Source organism: Sabethes cyaneus, chromosome 2, assembly GCF_943734655.1.
Source record: "Sabethes cyaneus chromosome 2, idSabCyanKW18_F2, whole genome shotgun sequence".
In the NCBI taxonomy this organism is placed as follows: Eukaryota; Metazoa; Arthropoda; class Insecta; order Diptera; family Culicidae; genus Sabethes; species Sabethes cyaneus.
This window is the reverse complement of record NC_071354.1, coordinates 49,632,374-49,652,127: the sequence shown is the minus strand read 5'-3', so window position 1 is coordinate 49,652,127 and position 19,754 is coordinate 49,632,374. Positions and strand designations below refer to the sequence as shown.

General features: G+C 39.5%; 1 protein-coding gene across 1 annotated transcript in view; it reads right to left on the bottom strand.

Moving 5' to 3' along the window:
• Positions 1 to 534: 534 nt before the first annotated feature.
• Positions 535 to 19,754, bottom strand: part of LOC128733635 (muscle LIM protein Mlp84B) — a 40,220-nt gene continuing 21,000 nt past the window's right edge. Inside the window, exons 3-9 of the mRNA XM_053827361.1 lie at positions 14,664 to 14,832; positions 11,086 to 11,197; positions 3,133 to 3,229; positions 2,969 to 3,056; positions 2,342 to 2,638; positions 1,956 to 2,279; positions 535 to 1,898 (exon numbers count right to left, since the gene is read on the bottom strand). Coding sequence (XP_053683336.1) covers positions 1,622 to 1,898; positions 1,956 to 2,279; positions 2,342 to 2,638; positions 2,969 to 3,056; positions 3,133 to 3,229; positions 11,086 to 11,197; positions 14,664 to 14,832 — 1,364 coding nt within the window. The 3' untranslated portion in view covers positions 535 to 1,621. The remainder of the gene's footprint in view (positions 1,899 to 1,955; positions 2,280 to 2,341; positions 2,639 to 2,968; positions 3,057 to 3,132; positions 3,230 to 11,085; positions 11,198 to 14,663; positions 14,833 to 19,754) is intronic.

The following is a 19,754-nucleotide window of genomic DNA, read 5'->3' as shown; positions in this document are numbered from 1 at the left end:
ATCGTCTGGACAGCCTATTCTATTGCTAAAACGCATGATGTGCATTGAAGGGTTATATGTAGTTAGAATTTTCGAAAAATCGCTTTTCTTTTTATTTCATGATTGTAGTGATATTCCTCCTTAGTGACCTAACTGTATCTAAATCCAGTGGAGAACATCCTGGCATCCTGCGAAGGCACCATAAGTCGACTTCCACTTGGCCGAACCACGTTGTGCATTTCGACGCATCGTTCCACCCGGTTCATTACTGAAAACCATTTTCATGGGGCAGTCAAATAGTGAAATTTTTTGGAGTTTTGAGAGCGGAGTCATATTTTGTATGTAAGCGAACAAAATTCTTTGATAAAATGTAGCAAGAGTTGTTATCAAAATTATTATTATCGAAAAAATTGGTAACTAACAATCGATCAAACGTTTTCAGGTGGCAGTGATAACTATGGAGAGTTAAAACAATTTTTTTGATCTTTTATTGAATAAATAATTTTATATAGTTTACATACTTTCACGTTGTTACCAGCTAACTTAGCGATTTAATAAAAGGTTTATTAATTTGCAGAATTACAGTAATGATGATAATCAAATGTGACATGACTAATTGTTTTCTGTTCGTTTTATCTGGTTTCATTCTGTTCACCTAAACCTAGTAAATAGTAAAAATAAAACTAACTCGCTTGAGAACAAAGTTTCCACAAAAAAGTTTCGTGTTCGTCAGAAAATTCCTGTTGTTTTTCTCTACTATCTTCACTATCAAAGAAACGAAATTCTTTGGATTTGAAAACAAAGATCAAAGTATAATTTTGGACGAAATAGTAAAAAAATAAGGACGGGTGCTTCTTCGAATGCGATAGTTACTGTTTCTCTGTTTGCCAGAAGCTATCATTGGTTTTTCCTAACTCGATTGTACAGCACTAGCACAGTGTATAACGTATCAAAGCTAACGAAAATATTGTTGTTAAGTTAAGCGTTTTCAAATGATAACTAAGCTAAGATTACTGTTAAAGTTTTGAATGATTTCAGCAGGCAATCGCGTTCATTTCAAGCTTCATTTCAGCAATTTGTCGGACAATATCGCACAACAAAATCTAAACATTCAAACATTTTTGTCTCATATCAGGCAACGGCGTCACTATATGTTACAAGTCCTATATAAATCGTCGCTTTTATTATAGCAGAATTGTGCTTGACCTGTGTTAAATTGATGAGAAAATTTGCGTTTCTTAACACCTCCTCTGTAGATGATCGCAGGCTAGCGCAGCCTGGTCGTTCGCATGTTTGCAGCTTATGTTTTGAATTTAATTTGAACATTGGGCTTTAGCTTCGTTTTGCGGGGTTTGAACTAAATTTTTATGTTGTTTTATTTTTTTTTTATTTTTGCTTATCTAGGACTAGCGAAGCTCGACTTCTACTGGTTACATCTTACACACTCACTGGTTGGTTTGTCAGAGTTTTTCGGACGCGAAAAATAAATAGCTAATAAACACGACTAGCGGATAGGAAATCAGTAGCACTGCTGAAGTCTGTTTGCTTTCCTTCGGAAAGCGTTGAAAATACATTTACTTTTGTTTGTTGTTAATAGTTAAACTAAGCGAAAATTAAAACAAAATCTCGAATAAAAGGAAATTTACGTCATCGTCAGCGCTCCGGCGCCTATGCCAAAACCAACGCCACGTGGACCGTAGTTGCGACCGTAACAGCCTTTGCAGTAGATCTCTCCGTTCGGTGCATCGTTCAGATTCGTCGAATCGAGTGATTTGTGGCAATCGAAGCAACTGAAGCACCGTTTGTGCCAGACGAGATTCTTGCTGAGCATTTTTTCCGCCTCGTACACCGAGTAACCACAGCGGCGGCATCCTTTGCCGTCGGCGGCCTTCGGTCCGTTCATCGGTTTGAAGTCAGTACTGTGGGAAAGTATTTTTTTGCATTAATAGAATTATGGAATTATGGAAACTACTTACTACACTGGAGCGGTGGTCTGCACATCGGTCGACACCAACGTTGGGGTGTGTCCAAATCCGAAGCCCTTCGGTCCGAACAGTTTTCCGTAGCAGGCGCGGCAATGGATTTCTCTGTCCGGTCCATCGCAGGCAATCATCGAATCAAGCGGCCGGTGGCATTCGGCACAATTGAAACATTTCTTGTGCCACATGGTGCCCTTGGCCAGCTGTTGTTCGGCGGCAAATACCATTCCACCGCAACGTGGACAACCTTGTCCCTCTGGGGCTTTGATCGAGGTTGTGTCAATCGGGACGGAAGGTTTCTGCGCTGCCAGTTGATCCTCGCTAAAAATTTATGGAGTGTTAAATTGGTTACAAAATTAGTAGTAAAAAAGTAAACTACTCACGTCATGCAATCCGTCTGTAGGAAGCCGGATCCGCAGGCAAACCCATATCCATGCGGTCCCCACTTTTTGCCGTAGCAAGTCTTGCAGTACACATCGTGGTCCGGACCATCGCAGGCGATGATTGAATCCAGAGTTTTGGTGCAATCACGGCATTTGTAGCACTTGCGATGCCACTCGCGTCCTTTCGAGAGTACCATCTCAGCAGCGAATACCACACCGCCACAACGAGGACATCCCTGTCCAGGTGAGGCCTTGATGGCTGTTGTATCCACAGATGATGGTTTCGGTGTAAATTCACTATTCGTCGTACACAATAAAATGGTTAGAATTTTGAAAAAAACTAATTGCGGTCTAACGTGAATCGGTGGTAGTCACTAACTAAACGAAAAAAATACAACGGTTTTGTACCTCTGCAGTTCAATATCCCGAGCATCGCACATAAGACCCAGAAAAGATATACCTGAGTGGCCATACCCTCGAGAACCGAACCGACTGGCATAGCATCCTGTAGACGATAGTCAAATCATTTAATCGTTGTTCGGAAAATAACGAATAAAGCACATTTAAGGTTCGAAACTAGTTAGTGACGGTACCACTTAGGACTGACAGGAATCACCCAACACTTACCCAATCAGATCAGAGCTATCGGTTTGCAAGGCTCCTCCACCTTGACCGTAGCCATATCCCTTAGGACCGAACTTCTTACCGTAGCACACTACAAAGGTTAAACATAGAACATACAAGGATTACAAAGCTCCCAACGCATGAAGGTGGGTGACAAAACAACCAACCTCGACAGTAGATTTCTCGATCCGGACCCTCGCAACAGTTCACCGAATCGAGACCCTTCTTGCAGTCTCCACACTTGAAACATCCCTTATGGTAGGCCTGAAACGGGAACGAGACCGAAACACACGTATACAGAAATTACACTCGGGATGCTCTCCGCCGTTAGTAACCTTTCTATCAGACACACACGGTTTTTTAGTCATCAATCAGCGCACAAAACGGTTCTCAGTAAGCTTATTTACAACTACATCAACATCCTTAGTTTAAGTTCTTATTTGGCCGGACCAGTCCGGAACAAACCAGACAAACGGGAACGCCACATTAACACAAGATATGTATCTACCTCGGCAATAGATTTCTTTATCCGGACCATCGCAATGAATTGTGGAGTCAAGCGTGCGGTTGCAGACTAAACATTTGAAGCAGCGTCGGTGGTAACCCTGTGGGTTTGGGAGGTTAGTGTGCGGAAAAAAGCGATTAGTGATGCTGTGCGAGAGCAAGTTTCTTGGCTTAGACAGTAATGGTCGGTTTAATTTTCTTTTTAAAATGATGATCACTGGGACGTGTTCTGAGGAAAAAATGTTACTAAGAGTTGTAAAAAATTTCACGCTGTTTTTGAAAATAAGAACTGTACTTTGATATGATTGGAATGGTCTATGGCTGGGTGGCGCCCAAATTAGCATCTTTACAAATTCAGCGGTACTAAAACGTTAAGAATGTTACCAGATGTTGTCAGAACCTATTGAGTACATAACATATAAAAACGATATTCTTAGAGAAGCGAAAAAATATTTTTCGTTGGTGGCAATATAGTTGCCAGTGCCACTGCTTGGCAGTCCTGGGAAGTCTTAACATATATTTGACCAGGATTCAGAATTGAAATAAGTAGGTACAGAATTATTTTTGTCTACGGGAAATAATGTGGTCGGAATCCTTCAAGCTAAATGCACGCTGGAGCCAGTAATGCTGATATATGTCCGTTTAACGGCCAACCCTTCATGGGCGATAAAATCTAGTCCGTTAAATAGAACGACATAGATCGTTTTGCTGGGGCAATAAAATCGGTGTAATCGTAGTCTACGATTACTTGAACCGATCCTTTTTTGTACCGCAGTCACACCATTGCGCGTTTAGATTTAATCCGTCCGTTAAGCGGTTTAATTCGAACGCTATGCATAATACAACCAGTCCAGTGCACAGTGGTCCAAAAGGGCGAAAAGCGGAACTTTTTGGCTCGTGATGGTAAAGAAAAATAAAGGTTAAATAAGCGATAAATTTGTAAGGAAACGTCGTAGAAATTTGCAATCTTCTGCAAAAACATGTGTTTAGAGTCTTTCAATAATCGCCTAGAACCATATACTCTTGTAAAATTCAACCAACATACGCTAAATATAAAAAACTTATTTTTCAAGAATTTCCTAAGAAAATACCCTACTGCTCTGCACTCGATAGAGATAGAAATGTTATTTCTTTAGCAAAACTGTTTATCTTTATATTTTTTATAACTTTGTCGAAGAAACCATGTGTCTATCTACGAACACAAAAAAATAAACGTGAATCGAGCCTTTCGCGAATGCGAAACACATAAAACGTATGCTTGCCGTACTCTCATTTGGGCGGTTAGGGACAAGCAGAACCCGTACAAATTTATAGTACTCGACTTAAGCTTTAAGATGAAGTGCTGATTTCATAAATCCGCTTGCCCCATTTTACCCCATGGGCTCGTGAAGCTACGGAAATTTGAAGCTTGAATATGCGATAACTCAGCAAGTAAAGGCCCAAGACATTCGCGGTCTTCTGCAAAAAAGTGTATTTTGAGAGCTTCGATAATTGCCTAGAAAAATGTATTCTTGTAAAATGCAACTAACAAAAGCTAAGTATGAAAAGTATGAAAAAATTTTTAAAGAAGTTTTAAAGAATATGCCCTCTAGTTCAGCACTCGATAAAGATAGAAATTTTATTTCTTCAGCAAAGTTGCTTTTTTTTACAATATTTACAACTTTGCCGAAGAAACTATGTCTATATTTCCTAACACAAAAAAGCTATCTTTTTATTTTCATTATAGTAAGCGATGACTAACTTTTAACAGTTTTAGATTAAGGGGGATATTCATACAAACAATAGTGCAGAAGACCATAAATGATCAAATGAAAAAAAGAGACGCTAGGAAAACAGTTCCACTTTTCGCCCTTTTGGACTACTGTGCAGTGGTTGGCGCAGTCATACTTCCGATTGTACAGTAGAACGAACGCGTTCTGATCTTTTTTTGCATTCTTGTTTCAATCAAGTGAAGACCAACAATTGAAAAGGGCCCAAGTCCAACTGATTTCGTGAAACGGTTTAGCCGACGGCGTCGAAATTCCATCAAACCGTCCAAGTGGCACCAGGTTTCGAGGAAAAATAATTATTGGACTGAATCCGTCTGTTATGTTGTTACGCAACAGTAAGACTATTTGCACAAGAGTTGGTTGCTTGTCGCAAGTGCCACAGTGAAGGTTAAACATAGAACATACATGGTGAACATACAGTGTAACCACAGTGAAGAGCGTTACAAAGAGCACCGTCGATGTCCAAAACAACAATTACATTGCCGAAACCAGAGGATGACTCTCTCTCTCTCTCTCTGAACTTCTGAGCACTCCTGGAAGACTTTACCGAAAGTTTTAGGTGAAAACGTAACTATTCACACAATATGGTGAATTGCTTCACGAAAAATGGCAACGGAGCAACCAAGAGCGCGAAAAAACAGGCCAGCAATCAAAGCATATCCGTGCTAACCAATTTCCGGGCATCTACCATGTTTCCTGAAACCGCCATATTATTAGGTGGTGTTACAGGCGGCGTTTTGCTTTCAATAAGCAGCATTCATTCGGCACTGAAAGTGATGCGATCAAGCCAACAAAACCTAATTACGAATGTATCAATTATTAGATGTAGAAGTTTAGAATTGTTTAGGAATCTCAATAACAGTTAATTGACAATAATAATTTACATTCGGTTAACAGAAAACATCTCCTTCCGGGCGAGAAACAGAAGATAACGCAGCGAAAATTACGTCTGGCTCTGCAGAAATAGAGTGTGAATCGTTCTTTTACACACCCGCTAGCACAAAAGTGATCCAGTGATCAAGCTAATTTTGGCTTCATTTATTTTGTTCGCAAACGTCATAGTTCACCCGGTGGCAACTATGACGTTTGGTGGTAACCAAAGAAGCAAGGACAAGTAAAGGGTGACCGAAAGACGAAGGTCACGTTGCAGAATCACCAAATGCAATAAAGCTTATAAGTAAACATAGAAATCGAAAAGGAGAAATGGAAAAAACTAACAAGGGAAACGCAGAAATGAATGACCGGCTATATTGTGCTATCTGATTTTATCAGTCAACAGGAAAACGATGAAGAAACCAAGAACATTGCGCACAAAAATACTTTAAACTAGTGAACTCCGTTGGCGATGCAGAAACGAAAGCAATGTAATGTATAGTGACAGATATGAATTATTAAATCAGCCATACAGAGTAGCATGAAAAGTGCATAGAAATATGACGCAGAAAAATATTTAGTGCTGGTAGAGAACGTTTATTATCAAAAACGTTATGAATAAAGGAACTGATATAAGCATCTGCGAACTTATATATTCAAATGACTTATATATTCGTGACGATTTTGATGACTAAAACAGAATCCCGGAAGTTGTACATGTTGATGATGACGAAGTTCGATTGCATGACGATGAACAACAAAACCTAAGCAAGGCAGACTTCGAAACAGTTTCCTGAGAGTGAGTAGGAATTTTATATGCCACCGGGAGGTTGTATGATGACAGATATTTTCAAGCATATGAAGTTGCTTAAGAAACATCTAGTTAAGTAGGCTATCAATACCTGTGACCTGATAAGCAATATTTTCATTGCAACCGGGACCATCAATTAGGAAGGGTGGCTCCATAGCCGCAAGGTTACCGAGTCTGCTTTGACGAGCGAGTGGTTGCGGATTCCAATCAGAACATTCGATGTCAACTGACTTAACATGGGTTTATTCTCAGGCCCCTGAGATTAGCGAATATCCGATTAACCCCGACTCACACCATGCTGCTATATAATTCTGTTCTGAATATAGTATGTGCATCAGTTATTATCATATATACGATTGAAAATCAACTTGGGCGTTAAGTTAAGTTACGATTCCGAATTCTTTTTTTGTATTAGAGTAGTTTTAACCCAGAGGGCCATTCACCAAATTCCGAATTTGTTAAGAGTTATTTACGATAATTTTCGTGCTAGCAGGGAAGTGTACTGGCCAGAGGAACGCAATGAGTCTCGCCAGGGACTAGCTCAGAAAGAAAAAAGAGTATGTATGTATTAGCTCTTTTTGTCAATATTGTTTGTTTTGTTTATGCTTGCCCAGTTTTGCTTAAAATGGCGTCGAAACAAGAAGCATGTTGGGAGCGAGTTGTACACTTCTACGAACTGCCACAGAAATCTCGGCAAAAAGTATACGGAACAACAATTAAAAAGCGAATATGTTGCGGCTTCAACTGTTTACCGTATCCTAAGATGCCCAACAACTATTCGCAAGCAAGGTAGTGGAAGACTAGCTAAAATTGTGGACGCAGAAGAACAACGTTCTCTTTCTCATGCCTTTAATTACAAGCCCTCTGGTTTAGCTATCAATTAAGATGTGAACCAGACGAATGTTTGATGAAAATTTTGATCCCGTTTCTACAAAAACATCATCTTGGAAGTTAAATAAAAACAAAAGTTATCCAATTTAATTCTGTTATGTATATGTATTTTATTCTTTACAGATACGTATTTCGCCTACGACTTGCAGGCTTCCTCAGTGTCTGTTTCGAGCAAAAACGTCATGCAGATGGACAATACGTTCTATCCAGCCAAAACATCATCGAATTATGCCAAAAAAACACAATCTGAATACTCATTTGTATCCAATAATCACTATTCGAAAATTCTGTCTCAGTGTGCCCAATCGAAGATATCTTCGGGATTTTGAGTTCCTTGGCGTACAAAAATAACTGGAGAGCCACGAATTGCAAACAGTTGATTGGTAGAATCAAGTGATGCATTCGCAAAGTTGTTAATTTATTAATTAATTTTTATTAAAAGTTCATTAATGTTTCTTTCATTGAAAAAATATAAAGAGGTTAAAATGAAAATGCAACTTATTCGTTGATCACTTTGCTAATGCTTTCCATTCGCCTAGTTGATAATATTTTAGTTGATGTACTTCGTGATGTCTTGGATATTGACATTTTCCGATTTCCGCAATGAGACATCTTAATGGTAATAAAGAAAATCAAATCGTTTACTGCTGATAGGCCATTTCGTGTCTAATCCTAATAAAATGCGCCAAATTGCTGAGTATGCCATTCACTGTTATTTGCAACCGTTCTGTAGTCTACATTCTCTACACAGTGGAAAGAATCGTCTATGTTCTTTCTCTCTGCATAAAAAAGAATACAAACGTAAAGAGGGCAATTATCGCGGTATCAGATCGCTTTATGCTGGTTCCAAACTACTCGAGATTCAGGCTGGAGATGTTCTGTTTTGGGTTTCCAAATCATACATTTCACCGGATCCTTATGAATTCTTTTCTAGGCGATCTATTGGTACAATTCTAGCTCAATTTACGTCGCATCACCTGATAAATGTTGATTGACTGAATTTCATTTTTCCTCATACGTTCGATGATGTCATAACTGATTGATCGCAGTCTCTACGTCGAGTTTGCTACAGTGTAATCTGAGTTCTTGTGTACCTCAAGGATGTAACCTTAGTCCTCTATTATTCTCAAAAGAGTAAAGAGGGGCAAACGTTTCAAAGGGGCAAAGGCAAAGGCAAAGGCAAAGGGAGTCGATTTTAAGCTTTTCTGAAGAAATTTACACGATTTGCCCTTAGACTACTTCCGTGGAAAAACGTAGCCAACATGACATCCGGTGCAGATGGCTTGGAATGGTAACTCTACGCAGCAGACGTGTCTTCATTAGCTAGGCGTCGTTGATGCACCCAACATTCTGGACAAATTGAATTAGAACAAGCTATCAATTTGCTTGCACCGGACTATGATTGCTGGTGAGAGTAGAATTCCGGGGAATGGACGCAACGAATCGATAATCTGGGGTTTTTACGTGTTTGTATGCGAGGTCTATATATAAAGGTTTTTCCCCTTAGTTATCTCAGACAGTAACATCAGATAGAGTAAGGAGGGGTAAAAGTGCGATGCGGGTAAAAGTGCGATTCAACGATTTATCGGTGCAGATTCCGAGTAAATTTTCTACATTGGCATGGATGGGTGGCTACTATGACAGCTTGAATCTTACGTAAACTTTGGTTGCTTACGAAGTTGCTGAATTATGTGCAAATGTTATTTTAGGGCGGTTTTGATGTAATTTTTCGTAATACGGCAAATACGATATCAACAGGAGGATATTACTTGTTGAAAATTTGTAGCAGCGTTTTACATCACTCACATATCTGTTTTGAAAATACGGCGAAAATAATTTACAAAATATATTTCGCTTTTCCGTAATTTAATCTAACCCCGTCAAGCGCCTAGCGGGGTAAAAGTTCGATTCACGGACGGGGCAAAAGTGCGATTCATGGACGAGGCAAATATGTATAGCTAATTATATACAGCGTTAGGCACTATATTACAGATACTAGAAATGAAAATCTGCAGACAACTGTGTGCTCTACTGATGTTGGCCGAAGAAAAACAATGTGTTTCCGCTGATGAAACAAAAAACAAACGTTTGGAAAAGTTTCGATCTAACGGAGGCTGCAATATACCAGCGCGAAATTGAACAGGTGCAAATTGGGAATATTCCTTATCGAAACATAACGGAGATTGAAGATAATATGGTTTTGTTTGCTACTGCTGGGCTAATTTCATGGATTCTAGCTTCGAACTTTTGCCCCGCGGCATTCGCACCTTTGCCCCGCTAGTGGGGTAAAAGTGCGAATCTGCACTTGTTCAGAAGAAACAGGAATTTATTTTGCAAAACACTATTACCGCGGATGATTTATAGTTGAATGTGAAGGCATTGAGTTACTGCATCACTATAAAATATATTATGTTGTTGTCCTTCTTTATATCTCATGAAAATTGATGACAACTTCAAACATCGCACTTATGCCCCGCCCAACTCTAATACTAAAAAATAAACAACAAGTATCAATCGATGGAATGATCTACAAGTTATAAGTTGGATATGGATTTAAATTATCAGAAAGCAGACAAGTACACAAAGTTTGAACAAGCACATCAGAGCACTTTTTATCATCATTTTGAATCGCGATGCTGAGGCGGCACCCAAAGTTGACAGTTTTCCCATGGGTTTCTTGTCAAATCTCCGAAATGTACCGACGTTTGAACTTTAACGATCCAAAATTCATATTTTGTCTACATTTTTGTTTGACATGTTCTATAATAAATGATTGTATTTGCTCCATTTCGTTGAAATCAAGAGATGCACCCGGTTGATCAAGTGAGGGTAAAATCACCATGCGTTTCCAGTGTCGTTCAGTTTCGATGGAGGTGCATTGTTTCCTATTGTTGGGAATATTGATTGATCTAAAATGATTCAACATTTTAAACCATTCCAATCCATTCAGGAGAATGTTTTGTATTTATTCATTATTTTTGGCTGGAGTAGCTATGACGTGGTTAGCAGAACTTCAACCTTATCTAAGTTGACGCGATTCTCAAGTTATCTAAATTGTCACATAAAATTGCAACATTGAAGAGCACTGTTATAGCAGAGTGTATAAGTGCCAAGCAAAGCATCTTACGACTAAATGTTAGTTCGTGTTGAAGTTGCGAAGGGTCAGCGTGAGCGTGTGTGTGTTTTTTTGTCGTGCGACCCTGAGATGCAATACCTAGAATCTAGAACATCAAAATGGCGATAGAAAGTAGTAAAATCAATTATCAACTCACTCTTCCACGTGCCAACATTTGCTCGGCCATGTAAACATATCCACCACAACGAGGGCAACCTTCTCCTTCGGGTGCTTTCGGTATCGGTTTCGGCTCAATGTGTCCGTTAGTTCTGCGCGTTATGAGTGCAATGGTAAGGAACGGATCGCATCGGATCGGGTGGGCCGTAGGAGATGTTCGATCGCAGACGGATGTGTGGTGAATGATAGGGGAGGCAGGAGTTGATAGAAAAGTTTCGATGAAAGTTGCGATCGCACATTGGTGTTGGTGTGCGTAATGATAGGTGGGTGATGTTCGGAAGAGGAAAGTATGGTTGATTTCGATGCGAAATGGTGAAGGTATGAGAAAAACGAAAAAAAAAAAGAGAAAAAGAATTAGTGGATTTTTTTCTCATCTGGTTCGACTTAATCTATGGATCAGTGTTTACAACCACGATCGAATTAATAAAACAAGAGAAAAGTAGAGAAGAAATTAAGTACAACAGATCCAATATCAAACTGTTGCGGCAAGCCTTAGTTTGCTGTGATGAGTTTCCCGCGGCCAAATCGCGAATGTACTTAATTTAGTCTCGGGACAAGGTCAAGTCCCCCGTTTTGTTTTCCGTTCCGTCAATTCTTTAAGTAAAATTTGTTCGCTTGCTTGCTTGTTTGTTTTAAATACGAACTCTAACGAAATAACAATTTTTCGTAACTGAGTAATCATCGACTCCAGGGCACTTTCCTTATCCCTTTTTTCAAATTGGTTTACGAATTTGTAAGAAAAATGAGAGAAAGAGATAGAAATGTGTTGAGAAGAGAACAATCTTAATTTTCGTAGAATGTCAAAGTGATTGAGACTGAGGGAAAGTGGAAGTGTCGTTAGGTGGAAGGTGAAAGGTATGCTTCGTGTTTGACAGGTTAGCGATGATGATTGTGAAACATTTGCATGCGGTGTGACGGGTTGTTTATGTACATTTATGACGCATAAGCTCAAGCTCAAACTCATGGCGGTGGTGAGACACAAAAACAAACAAAAACACAAACTCGATATTGGTACACATCGGTCAGCGGCTACTTTCTGTCAGGAGGAAGGATTTGGTTAAACAAATTTTGTTCAAAAACACGGAAATGAAACAGTAAAAACAAACAAAGTCTGGATAGAACAATTAGAGACATCACAACAATTCAATAACACGACAAAAAACATCTAGGAACATAATATCTCACCGATCAAACGTCAAATTACACGTACACAAGAGAGACGAAACGCCAGATGTTTCAGCTAGTGGCTTGCTTTGTACACATTTCTCTAAATGTTTTGGTTTTTTTTTTGGGTTTCGTTCAATGACACATGAAAAGATCTGGCCCAGTGTACTTTGTTTGGATTCGTACACTTCGATTTCGGCACACGGGACGCATCCAAAACAGGGGGCTTGTTACACCCCCAACCACACGAACAACGAGGTAACTTGGATTTGGAGTCAAAACAAAATGGCGAGAGAGGTTTTTGAATGTTTCTGTGTTTTTGTTGAATCGAAATGCGTTTTGTTGTTTTTTTTCGTTTATACTGTCAAGCGTATTCATCCTGCTTTGAGGCGGCAAAAGCTGTTTGTGGTTACTTTGGAATGTGCCATCCAGCCGAAGTTTCTTGTGAATTCAGCGGCAAAGTGTTAATATTTTTTTATTCTGTTTTTCATCCGAACGAGTTGCCTTTTTCAGTTCAGTTACATCAGCAAAAACGACAAAAATATTCAAAATCCCTCAGCCCACGTTCACTGTACAGACGAATGAAGTTAGTCACAGCTGATTTACTAAAAATCGATTTTATTCAATGTAAATTTTGGTTGTTTTTTTTACATATTCGTCAAAAAAAATTATATTTTTGGGCAAATCAGAAAGCTTCCTACATGCTAGACTTTTCTGCTTCCTATAGTTTTTTTCTTCTTCTTTAGTTACATATGAATCAAAAATTTCCTTGTTGGTTGCTTACCAGAGAACACACTTTTCATTAACAATCAAGGAAAGACAATACTTTTCTTCATTTGAACACTACAATCATCTTAGGAAAATGAAATTGGCCTCTCTTTTTACTTAACTTGCCTTGGGTAACACTTCGGTTTTGCTACTAAGGTGCACTTATCAAAGAATTAGTACAGATACGGTTCAAGGGGAGAGCCTGGCTGAAGTTCAAAAAGTTAAACAACACTTAACGAACGCGGTTTGGTTTTGCTAAAAACTTATTTCCGGTAACGACGTTATTTTTTTTTCTATTGTAGCTAAAGTTGTTTGTTGTTTGTTTGTTTGTGTGTGTGCTGCGGTAATGACTTTTCAGAGAATTTACAACATAAAGCTACGTAGAGAACAAGGGGGATCCTTAGTTCCGATCCGTTGAAGGGGATCTTTTCTTTCTGATAGTGGGATTCATGAGTGTTGAATTAAAATGTTACGCTTGGACTCTTACACGTTTGTTTTTTTGTAAAATTAGAATTCTTACTTTCGACGGTTTGGGCTTTTACAAACTGGCAGTAACTGGTATTTGGTTTACTTGCTGGAATGGCAACGGTTCGTTTTTTTTTGTTTTCAATTTATTTTATTTGTTGATTGTTGGTGATGGTCAGTGGATGTTAAAATTATTGTAGCATTTGCGGTGGTGGTGGTGGTGGTTGTGGTGGTGGTAGTTGTAGGTGTCGCATTTTTTTATGAAACAAGAGAAATGGAAAACAGAAAAAATGGAAAATCAGCATGCAACGAAGAGTTTACATATATAAATATTTATATAGTTGAGGGGCGTTTGTTCCTTAAAGATGTACGTTAGATGTTGGTCTTGGGCCAACAATTTATATAAATTATACTGAAGTAACTGATTTTATAACCAAACACAACTATCCAACTAACAGTTTCTTCAAATAGTAACTTATTCAATTATTATATAGCTATTATCAAGAAAACTAGCGCTTGATGAGGAGTTATCTGATAATTTTAATTCAAATAAATCGTCTCAAAGATTCAGTTACTTCACTTAATTTATAACAAACAGGCATCCTCGTATAGGAAACCATTTTGGAACTCGCTGCATGAAGAATGGAATTATATTGCACATTTTTTTAACAAAACATAACAGGGAGCTATTCAAACAGGATTATAAATCTGTTCACCAGATTTTGGTTCTGGAAAAAAAAACTGCAAGTAAATGAAACTAACAAATCAACCTGAAACAAAACACATAATGACATGGCGTTGTTTGTGTTCACCCTGTGTAATCGGGAGGGTTCGAATTGAGATGTGGCCATTTTGTTTATTATTTTGTATTATAATAGAAAAAATCGCCACATTTCCCTATGGTCAGTGGAAAGAAACATAACCCACTTCGAGGTCTGTGGAAGTGTTTGAAGTTCGACTAGTATCTAAGGAAAGGCCCTGAATAAATCCAATCCACGGATCATTGCGAATTAAGTATCAAAATAAATTCGAACGAAAAAGAAAACGGGACTTTTCCGCTTAGCCACCCATCAAGGAAGGGCCAACGGACTGACACGTTAGCTGAAAATGCAGAGAGCGAAAAACAGAAGAAAAAAAAAACGATCCGACGGAAACACTTACCCATCGCCCGCTTCCTGGAATTGGGCACCGGTGTCCATCGATAGGCAGCCGGCGCCGCCACCGAATCCGTAACCCTTCGGTCCGTACTTGCGTCCGTGGCAATTTTTGCAGTACAGCTCGTTCTCGTGCTCTGCACAGTTGGTGGAGTCGAGCATCTTGCCGCACATTCCTAAAAAGCGAAAATTTAGCAAGAGAAAGAAAACCGTATTTTAAAAATAAAATTCTTCAACCGGTCATGTGCAAGCACGCAGCAACAGATTATTTACTATGGGAAAAATTGACGTTTGGCCAAAGTTTGGACTTGCAGTTCACGTCTTGTTTGCGCATCGATCGCGGTGCGAGGACAGGCAGGGGGACTGCTGCTCTAATGAGCCAAGCTGCAGCCAACGGTGTGGGGCTGGGAAACCCGAACGACGAAAAATAAAAAAAAACAGTTTTAATTAACATTTTGGTCGAGCATTTTGGGGTCAGGCAATCGTCTGCCTGCCGGCGTTACGTCGTATTGACTTGAAACGGCCGGCTGCCAAGAATTTTTCAATTAGAGACATTTATTTCGCGCCATCATGTGGCTCCATTGGGCGGACTCCGTCTCGGTGCTGTTCGAATTATACGTATGCAAAAAATAGGAAGGTTGATGTCCTGCCGAAATTATGACAGCACCTATTTCTCATCGTTAACGTGAAGTGATTTCCGAGAATTCCAGCGCAAACGACCGGGCACGTTTCCGAAGTGTCCACGGCACGGCCGTCACCGTTCGTTATGCACTATAAATCAGTAAATTCAAAATGACAGTTTGTCCAGGAATAGAATTTCTGATCCGTATTCCCAGCGGAATCGGACGTCCTACCTACATTGTATTACAGTGTTTACATGTTGGCGGAAAACGCCATCACATGATACGGAAGAAGGTGGGCGCCTCTGGCGTGGCGACACGGCAAGATGCAAACATGTAATGTAAATTTCGACCCGTAAGCCATTTGTTCTACATACACAGATAAACACCTACGCGCCACTAGTTTTCTGAGGAAGTCTATTTTCGGCGTCGGGCAGTTAATCGATTAGACGAGTAACGTCTGAGCGCAATCGAGGTTGACTGTGAAATATGGGCAGATTGTTATTATTGCCTCGTTTTATTAAATTTTCGGCTTTCATTAAACAGATGCATTGCACTTCCGAGAAATTAGGATTAAAAATTATTTTACAGGCAAGCAGTTCTGAAGTGCAGTCTTATTAAAGAAAATAAGGAGATAGCTCGCATAGGCATAACTTTTCAACAAGACTTAAATAACATTGTGCGGCTCACTTCGGTGCCCCTCTTTTTCAATTATCACGGGGACATAAATGCATTTCAATGCAAGATTAATTAAATAATGACGCCAGCAACTCATGCAATGCAAATGTGTACTTGGGTCATTTTGAAAATTTCACGAAAAAGGTGTTTTCACCTCGAAATCTGGAGAAGATTAGTTTAGCTTATATCTTTTTTGCACGGTAAGTAACGAGGACGAATTCTGTTCGATATGTTTGAAGTTAGCTAGGAACTGCACTGCAGAAATGCCATGTTTTTCTAAATAATGCCTGCAAGACTGCTCGAAACTCGAATAATAAGATCGTAGTATTTGAAATAGTTTGCAAAATCCCCAATAGATCTGCAGATGATATTAGTACATTTCTTGAAATTTGCACGAGGCCTCTAAAAATCTGCTAATCAGGCTTAATTTGCTCTTTCTGCTTTATTTTAGATTTTTAGACTACAGCGCCTCAGCCCTCAGTCAAACAGAATTCGGAAAAGTAAAGTATAGAGCAATTGTAGAGTTGAATGTTATCTACAATATTGTTGAAAAAAGTTTAGTATTATCTTTTATATTTTATATTTTATATTTTATATTTTATATTTTATATTTATGGCGCTATTGGGTTTCTACTCTGCTTGTAGCCAAAAGAGCACTCTTTACAAATACAAAACATTAAACTGTACACTACCTTATTGAATTCTATTTAACTAAGGCGCTGTAGTCAAAACGAACCGAAAAGAGCAAATAAATCCTGCCTGTCGCCCTGTTAATCGGGAATTCCTCCGATCGCTCTTAAAGCGTGATATCTGATTCAAAATTGAACAAATAATTATTCGGAAGAAAAGATGTTTGTCTTAGAGAAGTCTGTCAGAATGATCATGATTGCAGTACCCCAGATAACACAACATCGTAATAGAAAGTTCACATTAAATGCACACATCAAATGTATGCATGTCAATTTTACATTGGAATTGCATAATGATTAGAGTATGTCAAAACAAAGTGAACAATGTGTTGTTTTGCAATCGAGCGTGTTCTCATATACAACTCATGTCTGTGAATTATAAAGCAGTATAGACGATTGCAATATTAAGTTATATCTTAATCATATATCCAGGAGTATTAAGTTGCGTGCTGTAAAAACCACGCAAAATAGAATTACAAATGGTTGTCAAAATTGTCGCACGTATATTGCCTCCACTTTGGTACTTATGTTCTTATGTGGTGTGAAACATAACTTTTTCGTTCAGATATGATTTTGTATTTCTCAGTTGCAATCGAGATATGCAAACCAAATTGTTTACTGAGACGAGTGTGAAGAGGAATCTGTTAGTGTCGCGGTATTAGAATAAAACGGCAGTCAGCATTTGGGGAACGATACAGGAACAAAATTCTTTTTGATTGTCTTATCTCATAGACATTGGTGTGAAAAACAATGTTGGGAATCGACGAAGTTGCGAAGTCAACCATGCCTACTAACACGTGAAAAAGTATGAGAAACATAGCATTCAACGCTTATGCCGCACACGCAGGCGTAAAAGAAACTGCCGCCGGTGCTGTGTGCAGACATTCTGCTACCCACACACTCGCGCACGCACATGCTCAATTCGTCTTCCTGCATAGCTTTTTCCCGAGTCGAAAAACTCGTGGTAAAGCAGTTGCCTGTGAGGCTGGTGGTGCACTGGGATACAAATTTTGCATTACTTTTTGTTCTTCTTCTTCATCTTCACCCTCGATTCTACTCACGGGCGGGAGTACGAGCCGTCGTGAGTAATCGGTATCAGCAGATCGGGCTGCAACGACGAACGACGAGCGACGACTGTAGCTGTTAGCTAAACACACAGTGGCAAAAATTCGTTGCAGTGCATGAAGAAATAAGAGCGGGAGTTTTAAAGGGATGCTTATACTGGCGTGTTCGTTAGTTCGTAGTTAGTTAGTTGGTGGTGTGTCACTCAAGGCTAGCCAGACAACCCAACGGCAATCCCATAGTGGCAGAAAACCAATGACAGCTGACCTGGTGCAGACCAGGAAGGTGTTGAGTGTGTTCAAGTGTCGTTCAAATGGAACTTTCGATTCGCGATGCGACGAAGAAGGTGAATATTTCCATCTGGTTTATTAAAAAAACAGTGCAATGTACTGCTTCCCGTTTTCTAGGGCCGGAAGGCACCGACCGGGAACGACAAATAAAACACGTTGGACTAAACACGCACCAAGAAGCTGCACCGAGAGGGACTGACGAAGCCGAGGTTCGTTGGATCAGTGAACAGGTGATGGGTTTCAAGTTTAATAAGTCGGTTTTAGACCAACCTCGTGTTTTGTGCTGACCTGTGAGGTCAGAGGTCAGGCATATAATTAACTTTTTATAACGGTAATTTTTTACAATCGATGAAGGGACGGTGGTAGAAAGAAATGAAACAAAGAAATTAGTAACAAATAGTGTTTCAAATAGAACAGAAACAAGGCGTGAAAAGGTAAGAGCGGAAAATTTGGTAAGGGAGGGTCATTGAAGCAACGCTGTCCAAGCTGGGGGATCCGTGGATCGAACCAAGTTGTACTCGGAACAGTACAGCCGGTTTCGAACCAACTACTCCTTCCCAGGCCCTGTGGCTTGCCAGTATTTCCCTTCCAAGGATAAATATGATGTTTCATAGAAGATCCGAAAATAGAAGATGTCGAATTTAGCCAAGAAATTCTTAATTTGGCAAGAAATTTGTTCATGCGGAAAGCGGAATTACACTTTTCGTGACCACAAATACCATGAATGAGGTGTATTGGAAAGAGAGTCTCAAAAGCGACCTATTCCTCTTCTTCTTCCAGAGGTGACAGCCAAAGGTGCCAAGTGTTTTTTTCAGAAAGTGTTTTTTTCAGGATGCAAAGGGAATACAAATCAAGATAACTCAGGATTGTTGCGGGAAAAGGCAATTTCTTGTAATAGAAGTAAATTTATACATTGAATACTTTCATATTCCTCGTTATGCTTTAACTGTCTACCACACTCGCAGTCACATAGAATTTTATGAAAAAGAAGTTTGAAGTAGTGAAGTAAAGCAAGGTAAAAATTTATAGAAAAATAGCAATAGAACTACTTCAGTTTTTTAGTTCAGATGCTTACAAATCAGGAAAATTAGGATTTTTCTCCCAATTCAGGATGAAAAAGCGGCTTGTCAGTATATCAGGAAACACACTAAGATGTCTGGAAAATCTTGACAAATCAAGAACATTGGCATCTCTGTGTAAGCTGTGAGCTGTGCAAGAGGCGTACACGTATCTTAAGGAGGAAGCTGCGTGGGTAGGACTTATTATAAAGTCTACCAAAACGAAGCATGTGGTAGCTGGTAGAGAACGTTGCAGCTCTTACCGGGTACGTTAGTGACATGTGACACCAATGTTAGCCGTAAACGCAACCAATAGGTCCTTCTACGGATTACGTAGCCAGCTGAGGTCCCGTAGCCTGCAACTTCGTATCAAATTCGTGTAACAATTCCAAGAGAAGATAATGGACTAAACTATAACTAGCCTAGTAGCCACCTCGACCGATGTATCTTCAAATCCGGATCACTGGAAATGGAGGCAAGGTAAATGTGAACAGAGTCAGTTATGACAAGCCGAAATCACAGATCCCGTTTCCATTCTAGCCTATATCAAACCCACCGTCCATCAATCAAGCCTCATCCCTTTCAACAACTGCTGATTTGATGATCTCTGTGAGATTTTCACAAAACAGCATAACCACATACGTCAGTTGACGGTTTAAAGAAATTTCCCGCCATACTAAGGAGACTTAAAGGACGCTATC